General features: G+C 44.2%; 1 protein-coding gene across 2 annotated transcripts; it reads right to left on the bottom strand.

Moving 5' to 3' along the window:
• Window positions 1-1,241: 1,241 nt before the first annotated feature.
• Hsph1 (heat shock protein family H (Hsp110) member 1) lies at window positions 1,242-20,523 on the bottom strand. Of its 2 annotated transcripts, XM_051205327.1 has the most exons (18): window positions 20,255-20,523; window positions 18,046-18,103; window positions 16,360-16,500; window positions 15,690-15,812; window positions 15,150-15,249; window positions 14,670-14,803; window positions 14,021-14,265; window positions 13,223-13,451; window positions 11,638-11,744; window positions 11,320-11,453; window positions 8,980-9,188; window positions 7,510-7,641; window positions 4,986-5,123; window positions 4,248-4,373; window positions 3,365-3,472; window positions 3,140-3,259; window positions 2,781-2,942; window positions 1,242-2,095 (listed from the first exon to the last, which is right to left on the bottom strand). In XM_051205327.1, exons 1-18 carry the CDS (start codon window positions 20,359-20,361, stop codon window positions 1,892-1,894), a joined length of 2,577 nt encoding a protein of 858 aa, XP_051061284.1. In that variant the 5' UTR covers window positions 20,362-20,523; the 3' UTR covers window positions 1,242-1,891. The 2 variants fall into 2 exon arrangements, with proteins under 2 accessions (XP_051061284.1, XP_051061285.1); XM_051205328.1 differs by lacking the exon at window positions 7,510-7,641.
• Between the last annotated feature and the right edge of the window lie 443 nt (window positions 20,524-20,966).

Genomic DNA, 20,966 nt, shown 5'->3' with positions numbered 1-20,966 from the left:
CTCTTTCCCCTCTCAGCTGGATCCATCTCTGTACTCTCATGTTATTGATCAGAAAGGCCAACTCCAAGCACACTGGGAATGGTTTGCTTGGCTAAGACTTGTTGGAGTTCCTATGTTGGAGATGCTAAGTGCTACAAGTAGACAGAACCTATGGGCTGGTGAAATGGCTCAGTGATTAAGGTCACTTGCTGCTCTTGGCAGAGGATTGGAGCTCAGTTGCTAGCACTGACGTGGCTCAAAGCCCCTAAGTCCAGGGGATCTAATGCCCTCTAGTAGCCCCCTTAGACAAATGTGTGCCCTTGAATGAACTTGCCCACACTTTTTTTAAAAAAATCTTAAAAAGTAGAACCAAGTGCAAGGTTACCAGAGATACTGCTCCCAGGAGTTGGTAGATATCTTAGGAGACCATGCTTAGCTCTTCAGAGAAGATTGGTAAAGCAGGGCAGGACTGGCAGCTCCCAGTCTCTCGAGAACACCATTCTTGAGGGCATCCGCCATTCTGTGGAGTCCAGGAATTTTCCAGAGCTAGTGTATGCTAATTGTATGTCAACTTCCAAAATGGATCTAAGTTATCTTACAATATGCCTACCCCTGACTACCAAAGACCACCCAATACAGCAGATCTCCAGGGTAGTGTGTGTGCACCTTAAGTGTTAAGCTTCCCAATGCCCAAACCAAAGATTTCAGGCACAAAAACAAATGCCTTGCACTTTAACAAGGTCCCAAGCTGTGGCACATGGGCTGAGGAAACTGGACAGAGCCTCACCAGAAGGTGTGCCTTCAAAGGTGACACAGACCAATCTACTTTTCCCAGGCTTCCTGGCTGATACTCTCCTGTCACTTGCTGACAACCATGATGCCCTGGGCTAGGGACAGGCCACCCTGAGCTCAAAGAACTCTACTAGCAAAACCTTGAAAGACAACAAAATCACTAAAGAATACTCACATCCACCCCTGGTGGGATTTGGCTAAAATATTTTATAACAGGTTTCAGGCCAGAATTCACCAAAACTATGAATTTTTAATACTGGGCAAAACTTACAGGTAACTTCTGGGCTTAATACAGAAAACCTCTGAATGGGTCCTCACAAGAGGCCTACCCACAGTCAGTCGCCAGAGGACAAGGGCCACGAAGGTCACAGGTGCCAGCAGGGTCTCCCCAGGTGGGATTTTAAGCTGCATTCAGCAGGCTTTAAGATGCTTTTACCCCAATGATGTTGAGTCAGTGACAAAGCCGGCAGTTTAGAAATGACACCACAAGGTGAACTTTATTTTAAAGCTCATGGGGCGTTCACAATGGTCACATGATTCATAATCTCCCGTGTCACACCTCTACGGGACAGTGCACTGTGTGGTGATAGTTACAGCCTTGCTTTGCATGCTGCTACAGTTCATTAGCTGTGTTGTACTTGTTGAATTTGTAATAATGAAAGCAAAATCACTCTACGGGACAGACTTAATTTTTGAAAGCCCTTATGCAAATCAGACTTAGTCTCAATATAAACACCCACAGCCACACACATGCGGAAATGGAGAGCAAAATGCAAAAAAAACAGCCTTGGTGAGAACAACTGCTCCAAGATTCTCATCACAAGAGTGCTGAAACAAGCAAGGGTCCGTCTCATCAAAAGACCAACTCCTGAGCAGTCCAAGCAGTAATACTGTAGAGCACTCAGTGTGGGTCACATCACCACACACAACTATGTCACCAAGGCCATTCTCCCTTAGGGTCAAAGACTACAGACTCAGGCTTTTCCTTTTTCCCATATAATACACAAAATTTCTAGACAGTCTTAAAAAAGAAAGAAAATATAAATAGACGCAGTCTGTTGTACAGAATCACATACTATGGCAAACACATTTCATGAACTGGAGGAGTTACAGGCAGCGCCTAGTCCAGGTCCATGTTGACAGAGCCCTTTTCGTTAGGGTGGCATTCACCGTTCTGATGCGGGACTTCAGCACCAAAATTATCTTTGCCTTCTAAATCTTCTTTCTTGTCAAGATTTGGGCCATTTGGAGTCCTCTCCAGTTTAGGTGACTCAATTTTTGGTTTGGGTTGAGTTACAACAGGTTCACACACATTGTTCAATTCCTAAGAAAACAAAATTAGTCATCATGCTAACTTCCATCCACCCAGTTCATTCAGCCATTCCCTCATACACATCCCAGATCCAGAAGTTTCTTACCCAATTCCATTTTCCTCATCAAGCCTGTATACAAACCTTAGTGACAAGCCTGATCAAAGTGACTACATCCTACGGTTTCTTGGGGACTGACTTGCTAGGTGGCTATGGATGCTAACTTATCACTACAACATAAAATGTAGGAATTATGAACTCCACAATATGGGAGACTCAAGGTTAAGTCACTTCAAGATAAGGTTTATAGCCCAGAACTTCAAAGTGGCTGAAAAGGAAAACTCTCCCCTGACTTCCTCACGTGGTACAGACAAGAAGCACGTCTCAGGACTCTAGCTCATCACAGCACAGCATCCTGACCAATTTCACCACACTTTCTTTTTCTCCCACAGTTAACACTGACACCTGACAGGTATTGCTGCTCTCCCTCCCTCAAAAGACAAACAGCAACTACTGGCACATGGAGGGTTCGGCATATCACAGCCAACTAGGCCTCATGGAGAAGGGACAGGAGGAGTCCGTTTTGCAATGGCAATGAAGGGAAGCCAGGACAGACCAGTACAGAGAAGGTCAAGGATTTACAGCGGAAATGCCATGTGTTAAGCTGAATGAGAGCCCAGAGAAAGCTGACACACTCACCTTGACCTTCGCTCTTATTTCATGAGTGCGCACAACAGGGTCTTGGTCAAGACTCCTTTTAGCCTGAGCATTCATGACATTATTCATCCACTCCATCACTTCATTAACAGACTTCTCAACCTTCTTCATTTCCGATTCATCAATGTGGCTGTACTTCTCATCCTGGACAGAAAACACAACAGTCACTGTAGAGTCCAGACCAGACACATCTACTCTGACCCACTCTCTCTAAGTTCAAATCCACCAACACTCCTCACCATTTATTAGGACAGAGCACCATTTATTAGGATAGAGACCCCCAGGCCACGTGTTGGCTAAGTCTAAGTCTAGGTCACTCCTGGGGTGAGAGAAGCGCCCACCTTGCTTCTGAAGTCAGCTGCGATCTTGGCATAGTGCTGCAGCCGCTGTCCTAGCTCCTCCAGTACTTTCGGCCGTTCCTCGGCTTCTTGAAATCGGACTTTAACAGGAGTGCCCATTTTCTAAAATGTAATAGAAGGATAATTAACAATTGCCAAACTTACACTTCACTGATCGTCTACTGCTTAATACGTAGCTTGCATCTTTTAGGGGAGAAAAGAGCTTACCATCAACTCTTCCAACTTGTCAATATATGCTTGCTTAGCCTGGTCCTCTCCTTCCTCATACAGCCAGTCTTCTGTCTCTGTGAGAAGCCTCAGGAACTTTTCATGTTCCTTTATATGAAAGACCAAGTTTAGTGGCAGAGTTCTTAAACAAAGCAGGCATCTTAGCAGTGACCCCAGTTAGCTCACTGGGGAAGGACTGGACACTGGGCTCCCTTTGCATTAACTCTAGAGTCCTATGGTGTCACATGAGTCACAGGCACTGGGCTTCTGTCTTATCACAGGATTTTAGCATCATTTCTGGTGTGGGTTATGGAGGAGCAATCATGTTCCTATTCTCCAAAGCAACTGTCTTAATTATGCCCGGCCCAGGACTAACCAAGGTATACCGCAGGGCAGCTCGGGGGTTGAGGAATAGAGGGGGTCCCAACCCAAGTGTAAAACATCTTTTAAGAGTTAATCCCCACACCATACTAGGTTGTCTGGTCAGTCTTTGTCAGTTCTATCTGTCATACAGTTGTGCTCCTTTCTGGATTACCCAGGGCCTCACTTAGGCAAGCAAAGGGTGAAGGGGATGGTGATGCTTAGTAACAGTGCCATGATGGACTGAACAGGCCTCACCAGGCGACAGCAACAAACAGCTGCCCAGAGAACACCATCATAGAAGCTGAAGGGTTCACATTTATCTTTCCAGCACCTAAGTCATCCACCAGCCTCAAGAGCAGATGTTTGTATGGGGAAGACTAAAAGAGTGACATCCAACACAGCAAGTGAGCCTCCCTCCAGGACCCTGCTCAGTTTCTGCTCCCAGAACACTCAAGTGACCACAAGCATAGATGATAAGTGTTAAACTTGACTCTATCTAGTAACAGAACCTGAAGCATACCTGCTCGCATATGAATTTCTCATATGGTCCACACAGCTTGTCCCTGAACTCATATACACACTCTTCCACTGCGTTCTTAGCGTCGTTTCTCTCCTTCTCTAGTTTGTCCTGCATTATCATCTTTCCCTGTCAGGAAGCAGAAGTTAGTTAACTTTCCACCGACTCAATCCACATCTGAGGATGATGACTACATAAAAACCATTTCAATCTATACCTCACAAAATGTTTTGTACAAAATGCCACGGTCCTTTGATTTAGAAATACACACAGACACTGTTTCCCAAAGCAATGATAAGCCATTCCACTTTTCATTACACTCTTCAATACAGAAATAGGTGGTAATTTTTACTACGTTTCTGGATACAGTGCCTCATCTAAGTGCAAGTGGACCATGATTAATCTCAGGTTCTTACTCTGAGACTATGAAGGCAACTGCATGGTGCATGAGTATTCTAAGAGGATAATCCTATGGTTGTTTTCTACTGTGCCTGTGCTCAGATTATCAACCAACTACTTCACAGGAACATAGCAATTCTCAACCAAGTACAACTACCACAAACACTGACCCCACAGTATCCAAACCCAACAGACTCCTAGATACTAATCAGAAAGGTCCATTCTTTTGCCTTTATCCCATCTCTGAACTCACTCAGAATGTCACACCTGGTGAAGAATTAGTCACATATCCATGTAATATACAGACACAACCAAACAGAAATATCTAATTAAAGCACTTACCTCGGTCTCAATGTACATGTTAAGAAGGTCTCTCCCTAACTGCCAGACCAAGTTGGCTTCTACAGGCAGTTCTACGTTTACCACTTTTATTTTAGGTTTTTTGGCTTCTGGAGGCTGATCAACTTTCTTTTCATTTGCCTTTAGGGTTAAGAAAAAGAAAAATTCTTAAACCTAGGAAAATAAAGACCCCACCTATTTACTGATGTTTTATGCACAGATCTCTAATTCTCAGGCTGGAACTATCTAAGAACATCTACACCCTCCACCCACCTCGGATTATGGCAGTAACTACATGCATCATCTTCCTGCATCAACTCACCACTTTCTCTAGTCACATTAATCTTTACTCTAAGTTTTTTCCAAATCCCTTAAATTCAAAACTAAATTATCTACTTTTCGAGTCTAGAACCTGACAATAATACTTTCACATAAACCCAGACCAACACCAGAGGTGTCAGACTTTAGTTAGCTGCTGAAATGCCTGTCTTAGTCTCTGTGGTCCAGCACAGTACCTGTTCTGTCAAAATTAGCACCCGAGAGTGCCTCTAGATCTCTGTGTACCACGTGCCTTTCAGCTGTATCCCTTCTCATTTGGAACTTTGAAACAGCCAGGCACAGTGGTCATACCTGTCACCTCAGCACTCAGGAGCCTGCAGCTATGTGTTTGAGGCCAGGTTGGGCCACATAACAGATGAAAAGATTTTTATGGTAGCAAGTGACAGGGTATCCCAATCTGAAAAGCTTCTAAATCTGAATTTGAAGCCAGTATGCACCTACAACATGTAGAAAAACTCCATAGCTGACTGCATGTGATAGGTCATAGCCAAAATACAGCAGAAAAGTGCCTATGTGCTATGCAAGGAGTATAGAAAACACCAAATGTTTGACATCCTAACCTTAGGATATGTCACTATGTGTATGTGACCAAAAGGGAAATTGCCAGCAAATAAAATGAAACATTACTAGCAAGTATTTTAGATAAAGCCTAGTCAGTCTATTTTACTACAGATTATTCAAATGATATCAGTACAATGCTAGAGGTGGCCTTTAATTGTCCAAATACTGTCCATTTCCCTTTCTTCAGATGCATCCTGCCCCAACTGACACAGTGCTGAGGAGACTCAGCTGCATGGTAGACTTAAGATAAATAAGGACTGTGAGTGGCATAACCTAGCAGGATTGCCTAGGCTACCATGTCAAGATGGGAAGACCAATTCCACTGCATGCCTTTCCCTGGACACCTCAACTACAAGCTTCCGGGCTTGTTCAATGGCCACACTAAGACCACAGAGTGCATGCTCCCTAGAGACTGCACCTCTACTTAGTGTTGTGGACCAAGTCAGCCTGCCATGCCAATACATCACACCCTGAATCCCAACAGAGAAAAATAAACTCACTGCCCACAGCTAGCAAGACACAGGAGTGCAACTGATACTCCAGGAACGAAATACAACTGCAGTATATACAGTAGTTAACAGAAACAAAAGAGTACAAAATTCAACCAACCCCTGACCAAACCAAAACCACAAAATGGCATTCCGACACAGATGAGAAACCCTCTAACAAGTGTTTAAGGGCTGAGATCCAACCCAATGTTTTCTAGAAAGGAGCTAAGACTTTCTTTCTACAAAAGTCTGTTGACACTTAACTCCAAATTAAGGGAAACAATATTAAAATTTTTCTAAATAAATGTCACCAACTCAATTCTTTTCTACTAAGGGTAAAAACTCAGTCAGGACACAGAGTTCATGTATGCCCTTAGCCACAAGATTAATCAGGCAAGTGAAAAACTGGCAGAAAAATTAACTCTAGCCCCCACCAACCTTTCCCTTCTGTAACTGGCCTGAGTGAGGGTGAGGTATTCTCAGGATCTGAGAGGAAACCAGACAAGGACAGACAACTAATCATTTACACAAAGCTTGCAGAGATGTGAGCTCAAGTACATACAGCTTGAGCTGGAAACCACGGGGCCTTTCTTCTTAGTACCCCACTAGTTTGAAAGATCTGATTACAATCTGCCATTTCTCAAGGGATGCAATAGTTTTATTTAGCTTCCAATACTGGAAACAAGGCAAAGGAATAATCACCTGGAAATGGAGGTGGTTATTACCAGACCATCATAATTAACTCAAAATGGACAGTAACTTGAAAGGAGAAAAAGTTTACTAGACTCCTAAAACCCATGTATTAACTAGTTAATTAATCTTGCAGCACTGGGATGCATCTTTCTGCTTCTGGCATCAGCAGCTACCTTTGCCCTTCAGCAAACATCAAGCCTGCTTTAGGCTCGTCTGGGAGTGGTGTTATCAGAAGCTTTGGGATCTAAAGGAGAACACTGGTTCCCTGCTTAAGGTTGAGTACTCCTTCTGGCTGGTTTTTAGCCAGAGTCACATGTAGAAAACGAACAGAACAAAACCCTACAGCCCACAAGTCACCTGCATTACTCTTGAAGGCACAGGTTTCTAGCATTAACCATCACATGCTGCAACATTGTCTAACGGAATGAACTGGAAGAGTCACTCACTTTGTCAGCATCTGGGATTTTGTTTTCTTCTGAGGGAAGTTCAGGTGAAGGGGGAGACTGTGAGGTTTGTTGACCATCTGTTTGTACCTGGGGCTGGGTTCCAGCTTCACTGTTGTCTTGCTGGCTATTTTTCTGAAATGAAAGCCCAGGCACAAAGGATGTAGAAAGCAGGTGTACTTGTATGAATTTAAAATTATAGGGCACCAAAGACAGTACTCTCAATTTCTGAAATCTTAGCAAGGGGCAGAAAAGGTACTAGATTAAAAACAAAGCAAGTACGTGAAACTGTAGACATTTCAAACCTGTAAGAAACTTTATGAACGACAGTGGTTATGTAATCCATGAAGGCTATGATTGGTGAATGATAACACAGAGCTTCCCTGGAAGAGCCTTTCTCCTAAGGCTGTACAGATCTGACTCTCTTAAACACAGGAAACACGCTACTAGCCCAGGCTCTTTCCAAACCCAAGTGTCCGAACTCCAGGAGCAGCAGCAGCAGCAGCACAGGCCTCAATGGCACCACTCAAAAGTTACAGAAAACAACCAAACTATTGGTTATTCCAGGGTTTATCATCTCCAGCTCGTGACTCAGAACAAAGAATAAATAGCACATGCCAACTAACAACCCTGCCTAAAAATATGCCTTAAAGACAAAAGGGAAAGACAATTACCCACGAAAGTTCTTTAGTAACCCTTAATCCCCAACAATCTGTACCTGCTATGACCTTTCCCCTGTACTAGAGAACAAGGCTGAACTACTAACTACTCTCTGCCCACTCCACTCCCTCAAGTCTACCACATTTTCCACCCACAGCTTCTAGAACCTAAGGAGGCACTGAGAGGCAAGGCATTACTCACAACCAAGGCACTACACCCCATCGCTCTGTGAACAGTATCCAGATGAGAACAAGGCTCAGGTCATATGATGCTGATGGTCCTGCAGTGTTTGAGACCACTGGATACCAAACACTTACATCAATACGGCACTGCCTGCCTCTGTCTGTTCCCAGAAATCAACTGTAAATCTAAGACGAGCAGTCACAGCACCACCATTATCTGTGACATTCCTCTTCTCGACTCCCCCAACCCAGAAAGCCATGTTAATAAAAGCTAGTCCTGGAATACCAAGACCAATTTTGCCAAACAATGAAAATGAAACAAAACCCACTTTGCCATTTCAATTTTTATAGTTGATTTTTAACTAGTCAGCATCTGATCTTAACAAAACTCTTAAGAAAGCAAGAAAAAGCAACTTTTCCTAGCCATATACCAGTTTCTTCAAGGTCATGCACCTCAGTCATAATATATAATATTACTATGTCCTGCCATTAACTGGCAGGACCAGTTATTACACCAACTTCTGATCAATGTTACATAATTGAAAACATTTATTTAACCTTTAACCTCCTCCTATAGCTTAAAATGAAGTCAATTCTACCTTTGAATGTGACAATCGCTCTAGCTACTTACATCCACATCTGAGCTTTCTGCTGGCTTCTGGTTTGGACACTCCATGTCTGCTTCAACAGAAGACCCGTCGTCCTCCTCTGTTGGGACTTTTTCCACCATGGATGCCGTGGAGATGGTAAAAATGCCATGTGTGTTCACACGCACCTTGACTTTCACTTTAGACTTTTCTCCATCTTTCTGTGCAGAAACATTTTGAACGACGAAACGGCCTAGAGCAAAAAAGAACTGCCACTTTAGCGACCCTTTTTTATACCTAAAGACAGCCAAGAAAATAAAAAAGGCTAAAGAAATCAAACCACTCCACAACTCTTCCTCCATCCCCAACTTCCAAGTTCCTTGGCTGCCAGTCGGGTGTTTATTTACAGCCACACTGCTATTCCCAGCATGTCACTGAACCTGTGTGAGGAAGCACACTATTGTAGTGACTAACACTCCAGGGCAGACATTAGGGGCAGCAGCTCCTGAAAAACAGCCTTCTGCCTCCTCCTCATCTCCTGGTGGGTGAGCACATCCCAGACATGAAAATCTATGAGCAAATCGGAGACCAAGCACACACTAATTCAGGCTTTTAGAGAATACTAATATTTTCTATAGTTTATTTACTTTTATTTCATTTGCACTGGTATTTTGCCTGCATGTATGTCTGTGTGAGGGTGTCAGATTTTGGAGTTAGAGACAGTTGTTAATTTCCATGGGGGTGCTGGGAACTGATGCCAAGTCCTCTGGAAGAACAGCTATTACTCTTAATGGCTGAGTCATCTTCTCCAGCCCAAGGGAATATTAATCTTATGACTGAACAATCCCAATTATTTTAAGTCATGTTTTAAGTAGGGACAAAGCCTGCTTGCTAGGGTAGTCCTATAGTCTTGCAGAATAACTAAGAACACACTCTGAATGCTGCTGTGAACTGGTCTCCTAGAGTGGAGGTCTTCAACCTGTGGGTTGCAACTCCTTCTGGGGTTGAACAACTTCTATAGGGGCTGCCCAAGATCATTGGAAAATACAGATATTTACATTTATGGTTCACAATAAGAGTAAAATTATGGATATGAAGTAGCAACAAAAATAATTTATGGTTGGGGTTACCACAACATGAGGAAGTGTATTAAAGGGTCACAATGTTAACAAGGTTGAGAAACACTGCTCCAGACAATCACTACTTACAATGAGCACTTACTGTAGAGCCAAGCACAATAGTTATCCCCCCCACTAAATTACACACCTTTTGAAGGCTGCTGACTGACCCAAGTTCAAATGTCGAACCTACAGTACAAGGGAACCAACTCCCAAAAATCGTCCATATGTGCTTTCCATATGTGCACTCACACAACAAATAATATTCTAAAAATATGTATTTTTCCGGGCACAATGGCATATGTCTTTAATACCAGCACTCAGGAATACCTAGCAAGCTCCAGGACAGCCAGGACTACATAGACATGGTCTTCAAAAATAAAAGTGTTTGAACCAGTTATATTCATGAGTTACATGGAATGTAACTGTCTTTTAGCTAAGGTACCGTCTGCAAAGCACATACAGCTAGATTTAATTACTGGACTGGGTAAGGATGCTGGCTGGCATAGATCACTAAGTCAGGAAGTAACTGCCAAATGGTTCTTTACAGAAACAACATTTCTAGGTACCACACTCATGAGTAAGGAATGTGAAACCGCTCAGGATGGACAGCTCATGATGGACGGTTTTACTTATGCAACAGCTCATCTCTGTACAGTAGTGGACAGATAATGCAGAATCCAACCCTGACAATCTCGGTCCACAGTCTACAGCTTCCCCAGCTCTTCTCCTACATGTCAACAGGGTTTGAAAAGCAGTATGTGATGGGCCAGAACACTTCAGTCTTCAGAAGAAACCATGGCAGGCTGACTGGAACCCTTCATATGCTTTCTTTGTTAAATGAAGCGAGGGCAACTCTTAGAGACCTGGCAATAACAGCAGCCATTCTAATATAAAAACTATGAAGTTCCTAAAACTACAAGCAGATGGGACAATGACAAATCTCCCCCAGTGAAAACTGTACCTGAAGAGACACCCCTTAAGAGGGTGAAGTACACACAAAGACCTGATCAAATGCCACCTTGTTGTGGGAGCCAAGCTTCCAATTGGAAGCAACACCTTGCCAATAACACCCCATCTTGGGAGGGGGTGGTGGCCAGTATTCTGCAAATATTGACTCTATCACAACAGGAGGGAAATGCAGCAGCCAGGCCAGCAAGTTTCCAGGTCACCACTCTTCTACAGAAGCAAATATGTCTAAGTTTACACTAAATGACGGGCTGCAACTCTAACCCAAAGGGCAGCTGCACACTGGAACTTGCTTACCTATTTTTGCTTCTGGATATGGAACTCCTTGAGGGTCCGAATAGAATGCTTCCAGCTCAAAAGGCCCCCTTCTCAAGAAGGTGAGAACTTTGGAGAAAGGTGCAGCATGGTTCCGACTGAACACCTCGTGAACACTAGGGAGGAAGGAAGCAAGGAAGCAAGCTCAGCCTTGACAGACTTCTCCAGCCTTACTCACTCTGCCTGTCACTCACAACAACCAAATCAAAGGTGGACAACAGGTTCGGCTCCCAAAGACCCCAATTATTCAACCCTTATCTATCTAATGACAGCATAAGAAAGCAACCGACGGATACATACCCTTCGGTTTCTTCTGAGTCGTGGTTCCAGACCAGAGAAATTGGAAAAGGAACTGCATCGGTGACAGAGAACTCTCTAACTTTAAATGCTGGAGACAGAATGGCACACTTGAAAAGACAAAGTAGTTAATGGTTAGAAATATCATCAGCACATTATTTCCATACACCTTTTACTATGACAATTCCACTGGGATGGGCAGATTCAAACTGCCTGCAGTACGTGTCATCTTAAGCATAAGGAATGTGTCATCCTTAGGCGGGTGTTGGTGGTGCAACTCTTTAATCCTAGCACTCAGGAGGCAGAGGCAGAGGCAGAGGCAGGCGGATCTCCGGGAGTTTGAGGCCAGCCTGGGCTACAGAGTGAGTGCCAAGATAGGCTCCAAAGCTACACAGAGAAATCCTGTCTTGAAAACCCAAAGAAGAAAAAGAAAAAAGTGTCATCCTCACATTATGTTTATCACTAGCCACAAAGACAAATCACGAATCTTGGGCCAGCAATTCTTAACTCCAAGTTTCACAGACTGAAAACACAGTTTTTCCAGAAATGCCTTGCTCATGGCATTTTCGATTATGAGCTGATATTCTTTTGATGAGTACACCCACGAGAAATTCTGCTTTATTGCTTTCACATGCCAAAGAAACAAAAAAGGGCAAAACTCAAAATGTTTGTATTTTCAGTAAGATTTGTAAAATGAAAAGCAATGGCAAATTAAAAAATGGGACAGGACAGAGGCCCTGTCTACTCAGAACACACCCAACTAACTAAACAAATGAAAGCACACAGCCCCAACAAGATAAAGAGGCCAAAATATAGCTCTACTTTTCGAGACTAGTGGTCCCCAACATTTGGGGACCCATAGATGAAGCAACACAACCCACCACAAAGGAAAAAGAACGAAGCCCTCCCGAAAAGGGCTACTGGGGAATGAGACACCCATGGGCCGGTTAGCCTGGGCAACAGGTGGTCAAACACTCTAAGTGTACCTATGTACGTGTGACAGTGCCATAAGGAAGTCCACTGTTTGAACAATCAACATTAATGAACCCCAAAGCCAGGTTAGGTCGTGACACGACAGTAGGCAAAGCTGCCTATTCTTCTACTGTGGTACCCAAGGCAGGTTCTCTAAAGACCTCTGCTCCAAATATCTTCAGTTCACTACCAACATCTAGACTTAGTGCTTCTGCATCCCAATGTAGCTCTTCGGCTTCTTTGCGAGTGGAGGAGACCTATTTTCTAAAACCATTTGGTTACCAGTAACTCCCAACCTCTACAAGCGTTCTTCAAATGAAGTCTTTATTACAACTGAGTAACATTCGAGTGTTCCACCCCCGAAGTGTGCTTGAGAACTGCTGTCATCACCGCCACACAGCTGACTGTCACTCTACAGCTGTTTTCTGGCATCTCGGGAGCAGGCCCCTCCTCAACACCAGCTGGGGAGCAGTTCTTTTCAACCTTCCTCTTTCTGCACCTCCAGACAGCAGCACCCTTGTCTCTCCTAGCCTTAGGGATTTCTCTAAAGTAACTTCCCCTGGAACGGAAGCAGGCCCAGGGCTCACGTGATGAGGGAGGGATGGTGGAGACTCACCTGCAGTGCGCACCCTCTAGCCACAGCTTCGTCTGCATTGAGTGTGGTGCTGACATCTTTTCCAAAGAATTTGGCAATTCTTTCTTTCACAGCTGGAATTCTTGTGGCACCTCCAACTATCTCAATGGCACTCACATCTTCGGCCTTGAGGTGAGTTTGTTCCATCAATGAATGAAGGGGGACCTCGATTTTCTGCAGGAGTTCGGCACACAGTTCTTCAAACTGTGACCTTAGTAAACGAAAGGAGCACACCGTCAGCCATTATTAGGAGCTTTTACCAACCCAATTCATTTCGCCTTTTCCTCCCAGTACCCTAAGTCCCACACAGGCCAAGTTGTTAACCTTACATAAGATGCATATATACATGCTCATCACAGCATCAAGAGGATGTGAACAAAATTCTGTGGATAATATACAAAGAAACCAGTCGCATTTAGGAAAGATAGTTCTAAAACCCCCACAGGCTGATGAGATAGATAACTTGGCAGGCAAAGGCACTTGGCACCAAGCCTGACAGCCTTTATGGAGAAAACTGAGTCCTGAGAGCTGTCCTAGAGTTCCACATGTGCAGCATGGCAGGGAGACAGACAGACAGACACACACACACACATACTCTCTCACTCTCTCTTAAAAATGCATTCTTCACAGACACGTCCTTAAGTTCTAAATGATATACAAAGGTGCCAACAGACAATAGCCAAAATCCTGAAAGGAAAGTCAAGACAGGGTCACAGAGATCACTGGGGCTATTTGTTCAACTTTCATTTATGCCATGTGTAGAACTCAAGATACAAATACCTGTTCATCTTTGCAGAGACATCTTTGTCATTCATGAAGCATTCGATGTTCAGCGGCAGGTCTGTGCTGTTAGAGCTCATGAGCTTCTTCAACTTCTCACACTCCTGATGGAGGCGAAGGAGTGCTCGGATTTTGGATTTTGCATCTAACTTGTACTTGGCCTTAAACTCAGCACAAAAATGCTCCACCAATTTCTCATCAAAGTTCTTTCCTCCTAAGAAGGGATCAAACGCTGTGCCCAGAACCTAAAGTTGGTTTAAAAAAACAAAGAATGAGGTCACTTTCAATCATAGTTTAATTAGCCAAACGCTGTGCCCAGAACCTAAAGTTGGTTTAAAAAAACAAAGAATGAGGTCACTTTCAATCATAGTTTAATTAGAATCTTAGATAGTCCTATTCAAACAAAAGGCTAATAGTCCCACAACTGAAATCCAAGTCGGGAGGGACGTAGCTGAAGGAATGGCAAACTCTTTAAATCTATGGTATTCCCTACTTTTACTATCCATGCTGAAGAGACCTTAACATTATTTTTTTAAAAACACAAGAGACACCTGGCCCCGCAGAGCCTGCTATGAAGATGCAAGCAGTTTAAAGCTCCCGGCTTCATGGTTCCCCAAATGCTTCTCCAGCGTGGGAGTTTCAACTTTACCTTGAGTTTCCCTTTATTAAAAGCGCAGGCAGACACTTGGAAAGAGGAGTGGCCCATGTCCACAAACACCACTACCCGAGGCTTTTCATCTGCATTTGGGAGGTCCTGCTTATAAATTCCATAATTCAAAGCAACTACAGAGAAAAAAAAAGCCACATCACCAGTTGTCCAGTCTATTTTCTTAGGGATTTATTCTTACCGGAAGAAGACCCTTTACATCTTATAATCAGTTACTACTCTCTTTGTGACTGTTAGATAATGACCCATCACTCTTCAATGTAAAAGATATGATTTTAACCACAAGTCACAAACAATGCGCCAGACTATACAACACTACCACACTCGCTAGGAGACTGCTTATCCAAACTTAGTTTTCCTTAACTGTAAAAGCACCATCAGTCAACAGAAATTGGGATGTAAATCAGAATGTTTCTTACAAAGGCACCACTAAGGAACACACTAATAGGCGCTTTCTCTTACCAGCTGTCATGTCATTCATGAGCCGCAAGCAGTTCAAGCCCACGATCTGTGCAGCATCCAGGACAGACCTCCTCTCGGCGTCGGTGAAGAAGGAGGGGACCTGCAAAGGAAAACAGCAACTCTAGACACAGTGCTTCTAACTGCTCTGCAAACCATCCTAATAGTCTTAGTGCGTGCCTGGCCAGTCCCTCAACATACACTAAATTTACACTGTTTCAAGTGATTTTTTTTCTTGACTGTCAGTTGCCTTGAAAAGAGAAGAAAATTGAAAAACAATAATAATAATCTCCAAACAATTTCCAAAGCACTGGTTTTCAGCTGAGGGAAGCTCCATGGGAGACCCAGCTAAGTTGCAAATCTCTGTAGATAAGAACCCTTGTGGCTTCTAGCTAAAATTACCACCAAGCTTACTTTGAAATGCTCCAGGACATTCAGTTAAGAATACTGGTAAGTAAGGAAAGAGCATGCATATATGCAATACTGGAGGCAAAATCAAGGCAAGCTGGAACCAAGCGTACTGCCTGGCTGGGTTCTACTTACTGAAATGACACAATCTGTTACTGGCTTCTTGAGGTTGTTTTCTGCAGTTTCCTTTAACTTAGTCAGCAACATGGCTGTTATCTGCTCCACGCTAAAGAGATGCTCTTCATCCATGTACATGACCTACAATAGAAAAAGCTCAAATGTGTAACACTTCAGCAAAATGCTAACACGAACTTCCAGCTGTGGGCACACACCCTGCTCCACAAAATTTGAGTTTATTGGTTTGGGAAGAGAAAAGGAACTAAAAAGAAAGGGAGGTAAAGAAGGAAGCACTTTTCCCTAGAGAGGCTGAGTCACTAAGTGCAGGCTGACCAGACAGCTGCTATCAGTCGCATCTCTGGTGGTCACTCTACTGCTCTCCACGTGCTCCCAAAGGGCTCTCTCACTATGTTTGAGTCACCAACGTTATTTGATTTTTTTTTTTTTTAAATACCAAAGCAGCCAAAATATTACTAGAAAGTTAGTAGAACCACTGAAAAAAAATCTATGTATGTATTAACTGCTAAGTAAGTCTCCAGAGATGGCTTCTATTAACTACACTTTAAGAGGAGCCAGATGAGACGAAAGACCCCACTGTGGCCAGTCTACTCGGGTTAAGACAATGAGCTGCGAGCACTCCCTCTAGAGACACTTAAAAGAGTAGAGCCGGTGGATCAGTTGTTATTACCTTTATCCCGACGCCACCATTCTTCATAGGCACCAAATCATAGCTCAGGCCTTCCTTTTCCTTTTGAATGAAGGGGTCACTGAATGCTCTGCCATGAAACCTCTTAAAGCTAGACACTGTATTGTTTGCATGAGTGATTTGCTGCAAAAGAAATGGAAGATTTAGACTGTTTTCTGATTTTATTACCTACCAGTACCTACAGCTACTGCAGTCACTGTGCAACTCAAACCCACTGAGGGGATACCTAACTTTCCCTCACAGTCCTCGATTTTCCATGAATAGATAGCTCCTAATGTACTTTCTTCTATGGAAAATGCCAGAAGGCAATGGTATCATCAGACATTGGGGCAGATCTCAAAATTTGCAAGATAAAGGAAAAGATGGTGCAACTGTCTCCAAAGCTCTAGAACTCTTTAGCAACTGTGCTGCTGTACCCCATTGTTTCCCAAATAAACCCATAATCACTGTCCCACTGAGATCAGACTTGGAGTACCATCATTTATGGACCTTACGAATTTCTGCCTAGAAACTGGCCTAGGCTAGAGCTAGAGGTGAGGGTAAAAAGCTTCTAAATGACCATGGGGGAGGAGCCAAACTTGTACCCATCTCATACTGCTGGGCATGCATGCTAAAAAAGGCTGTACTTAGCAACCTGTCCCCTGGAACATGGTCTTGTTGCCAGGTACACATAGTAATAAGGGGCATGAAATTCAGTAAAACTGGATGGAGACATGCCAGCTTGTTCTGAGATGGCATTTCCTCAATCTACTGTTTGGGTCAACCCACTTTAGAGGACATTTCACTCAAAAGTAGGCTCCTCACTAAAAATGAGTATGAAAAACACTTAACTTCTGAAGTCATTTACGCTTGCAAGCGCCAAGAAACTATTTCTTTCATCTTCTACAGCAAGACAGTACCCCGAGGTTCATCACCAGTAGGTGTGCTCATACACTAAGCTTCTAAAACCCATATAAGTTAGACACACACACAACTATTAAGACACTTTGTAGGAGTTAATCCTCTCCTACTACATGTGGGTCCCAGGGATGGAAATCAGGTTTTCAGCCTTAGCCAACAGGTGCCTCTACCCACCAATGAGCTAGCCTTTGAGAAACTACACATTCAAAAAAAAGTCAAGTATGTTATTTAAAAAAATTTAAAGCCCAGGAGGCAGAGGCAGGCAGACCTCTTGTGATCTGTGAGTCAAGAGGCCAGCCAGAGCTACACAGTGAAAGTACATACCCACACATACACACATTTTAATTGAAGGGCAATGAAGTTACCCTAATTAAGGTTGCCAATAAAAATCTAAGGAACAAGCAAGAGTAAACAAACAAGGGTGGGGACGATAAGGCTATCACCCGAGGGTTCAAAAAGAACACACAGGCCTTCAAGAGTTCTTGTTTTCATTTTTAATGTACATGTACAGTGTCTGAATGTATGTGTAGCACGTGTGCTTGGTTCCCATGGAGACCAGAGAGGTTGTAAGAAGTGGAGCTACAGGCAGTTAGTGGCGCTGGGAACCAAACCTGTAAGAACAACAAGTGCTCTTAATGGCTGAAGAATCTCTCCAGCCCTGAAGTTAAGAGTTTCAAAACCTAGACTATATTGAACTTCAGTGCATCACTCTGGGGTGCTACTGGGAGTTTCCTTTAAGCTGGCCAGGCATCCTATTCAAGAACATACCTGATTTTTGGCTGCAACTCCAATTGTTCTGTTTTTTGGTCCAAATGATATGACTGACCTAGAAGTAATAGAAAACAAACATTTCACATTTGTCCAAAAGCATACACGTGGCCATTTCTAAACTGACCAGAGGGAAATCCCAACTCCAATGAAGCACAATTCTGCAGCTTACAACTTTCACCAGATACTCAAATCTTAGTCTGGGGTGTTAATATTTTAAAACCACAGCTCTGACTATTTGCCAAGTGTCAGCCCTGCGTCTACTCGCAGCTGGGGCATTCTTGCTCAATACCTTATTAAGAGCTAATACAGTGTCACCAGGTCACAAAGGACATGGACTGAAAAGCTCTCAATTTTAGAGTATTATTAAACTTGGCATTATGCACAACCAACAAAAAGTACTGCGTAACTGTACCTCTGTCATCAGCTTCATACAATCCTAAATGTCACCACCACTTATTTTTGTCCTGATCTACCACCTGTTCTAGAATTTAAACGGTTTTATGTAACTTGAAGAGGTCTATGTATTGCCTGTAGAGTTTAAAGCATACAGATGAAGCTTCCATCTAGAAGATTCTACTAAACAAGGTCAAATAAGAAAAAGACATAGAACCAAACTCACTGCAAACTGAAGTAAAAACTGAAGTAGAGAAAGGAGTCACATTAAACCTGCTCTGACCAGATGAAGAGTGAGGCACTTTTCTCAGCAAATGCATAGTAACAGAACAGAGACAAGATGGAGAGGTCTTGTGAGGAGGCGGCGCTGATTAAGGTTTTGGATTAGAGGAGTAATCCGATGTGCATTACTAATCCAAACCTAATCTAATTTTGGTTCAGCTACTCCTACGTGGGTAAATGAGTAAAATGTGACTATACGGAGGACATTGAAATTTGCTGTGGCAGAAAAATCTTGGAGATGGTGGTCTCAGCTGGTACCAAATATCACCCTAAAAGCCAGGGATCCTCCAGCAAAGGCTGGATTTTTTAAGGTGCAGTCTACAAATCCTGTGATTCTGAGCTCAGAGAGACGTAGACACTTGATCTTTCTCATTTTCCAAGTCAATTAACCGACTGCAACAGGAATCAGTAGTCAATTCAATCGTTAACGCTGTAGTTTAACAGTAATGTAATATAAAACATCACTCAACACACCGACTCAAGCATCTCTCCTGCCTTCCTCTGAGCCGATTTTTTTTTTTAAACCAGAGAATAAAGAAGCACAAAAGCATCCTGAACATAGAGAGTCTCGGAAGACTGGCATCTTTCCTACTAACGGCCAAGAACAGACCACCACAGCTATAAAGAGGTGGACAAGAGGAGCAGTTGCACTACTCAAAGTATTACCAGCAAGACTTATTTCCTATTCACTGTCATAAGTGTTCCTCTGCACAGAAGTAACCTAAGGCCAGAATGATTTTATCTTCAGGTTCCATGTTTAATAATTTTGGACTCTGCACATGAAGAAAGCCCTACAATAATTGTCTATAAAAGCAAGCAGCTGTTGTCATTGACTGCACACGCAGGTTTACTTGCCTATGTAATCTTCAGAAACTAACCCCCCTCAAAAAGTTGCTTTTTTACCATGCTTCCGTTTGCCCACCCACAGTGCTGCAGAATATTTAATTCAGAGACAAAAATCCATCTTTCCCACCGAGTGCTTCCACAGCGGCGTGTTAGCAACAATATGAAATTTGTATTGCTTATTCTAAACCGTGCCAAAATAAACACTCGGTCTGGAAACTCTAATGAACGGCTTTCACGCTGAGCCTTTTAAAAAAGGACTCTTCCAAAAAAACGATTCAGGGCACTAGGGCAACATTAGCAAACCGTGAGCGGATGAAAAGCCGAGGCGGTGGATTCCTCCACCATAGAGTGTTTCTGTGGTCGCTAACAACAGTCCACCCGCTCCCTAGGCAAGCAGCAGGGCGCACAGGCTCTGGAACCTTCTAGGTCATTTGGAGATTCACCATGCGGAAGAAAAGGCTCAGCAGCTCAGACTCCGGGGTGATCCCTGCTGAGGTGCGAGCTGGTGCCAGGTTGAAGCTGGATGGGGAACGGGGTGGGGGTGGGGGTGAGGAGAGACGACCCGGAAAGGCCAAGTCAAGCCAGGTGGTCACCGGGTGTCACGGTTTTCGGAATCCCCGGTCCACCATCTCCCACGAGAAGCGGCGAGCTCGAGCCCTCCCCGGCCACCCAGGCTCCTACTTACGGGGTGCAGCGGTCGCTGAACTCGTTGGCGATGGTCTCGATGCCCCCGGCCCGCGCCACCGCGATGTAGCAGCTCTGCGAGCCCACGTCTAGTCCCACCACCGACATGGCCGGCCCCGTCAGCCTCCGCCTCGGGTCCGCTGCGTGCGCCTCCTGCTCGCGACCGGCAGGGAAGATGTCTCAAGCTTACCCCGCGAGACTGCGCTCGGTCCCTGCCACCGCTCGCCCTCTCACACGCAGCCGCCGGCTCTGCTGCTGCTGCTGCTGCTCCTGCCGCGCCGCTCTGCTACCAATCCAATAGGGGAGGTCCCAATTGCTCAGGCTTATGTAGCCTACTGAGAACTTTCCAGAATCTGCGGCATTTACTCACCGGCGCCTCCACCGGCCCCTCCACGTGCCACTTCCGCTTCCTTCTTCTCGAGCCTTCGAGAAAGATTCTACCCAATGGACCGTCTGTCTCCCCGCGGGCGGCCTGCGTTGCCATAGTGACAGGGCAGCCGCTCGGATGCTATTGGCTACAGCAGACCGAGCTTGCCCGGCCTCCATCCGCCCTCCCCGGCCAGGGGGCAGTATGCGCTCCGGCGATAAATGAGAGCCGGAAACTCCTGTCGCTCTTGAGATGACCCCGAGCAGCATTGTCCGGCTTCAGATGACGAAGAACTATTGAACGGGTGGAGACAGAAACCACCGATCCGAGACCCAAGGCCTCTCGG

The sequence above is a fragment of the Phodopus roborovskii genome, unplaced genomic scaffold (assembly GCF_943737965.1).
Source record: "Phodopus roborovskii unplaced genomic scaffold, PHOROB, whole genome shotgun sequence".
NCBI lineage: Eukaryota > Metazoa > Chordata > Mammalia > Rodentia > Cricetidae > Phodopus > Phodopus roborovskii.
This window is presented reverse-complemented; position numbering and strand designations above follow the sequence as displayed.

Excerpts from the sequence above, each read along its gene's own strand:
- Hsph1 (XM_051205327.1), bottom strand. The coding sequence starts at position 20,361 with ATGTCGGTGGTGGGACTAGACGTGGGCTCGCAGAGCTGCTACATCGCG. Across the intron at positions 15,250-15,689 it reads TAACAGATTGTGTCATTTCA|GTCCCCTCCTTCTTCACCGA; the intron begins GTAAGTAGAACC and ends TTTCCTTTGCAG. Across the intron at positions 9,189-11,319 it reads ATATCCAGAAGCAAAAATAG|GCCGTTTCGTCGTTCAAAAT; the intron begins GTAAGCAAGTTC and ends TTTTTGCTCTAG.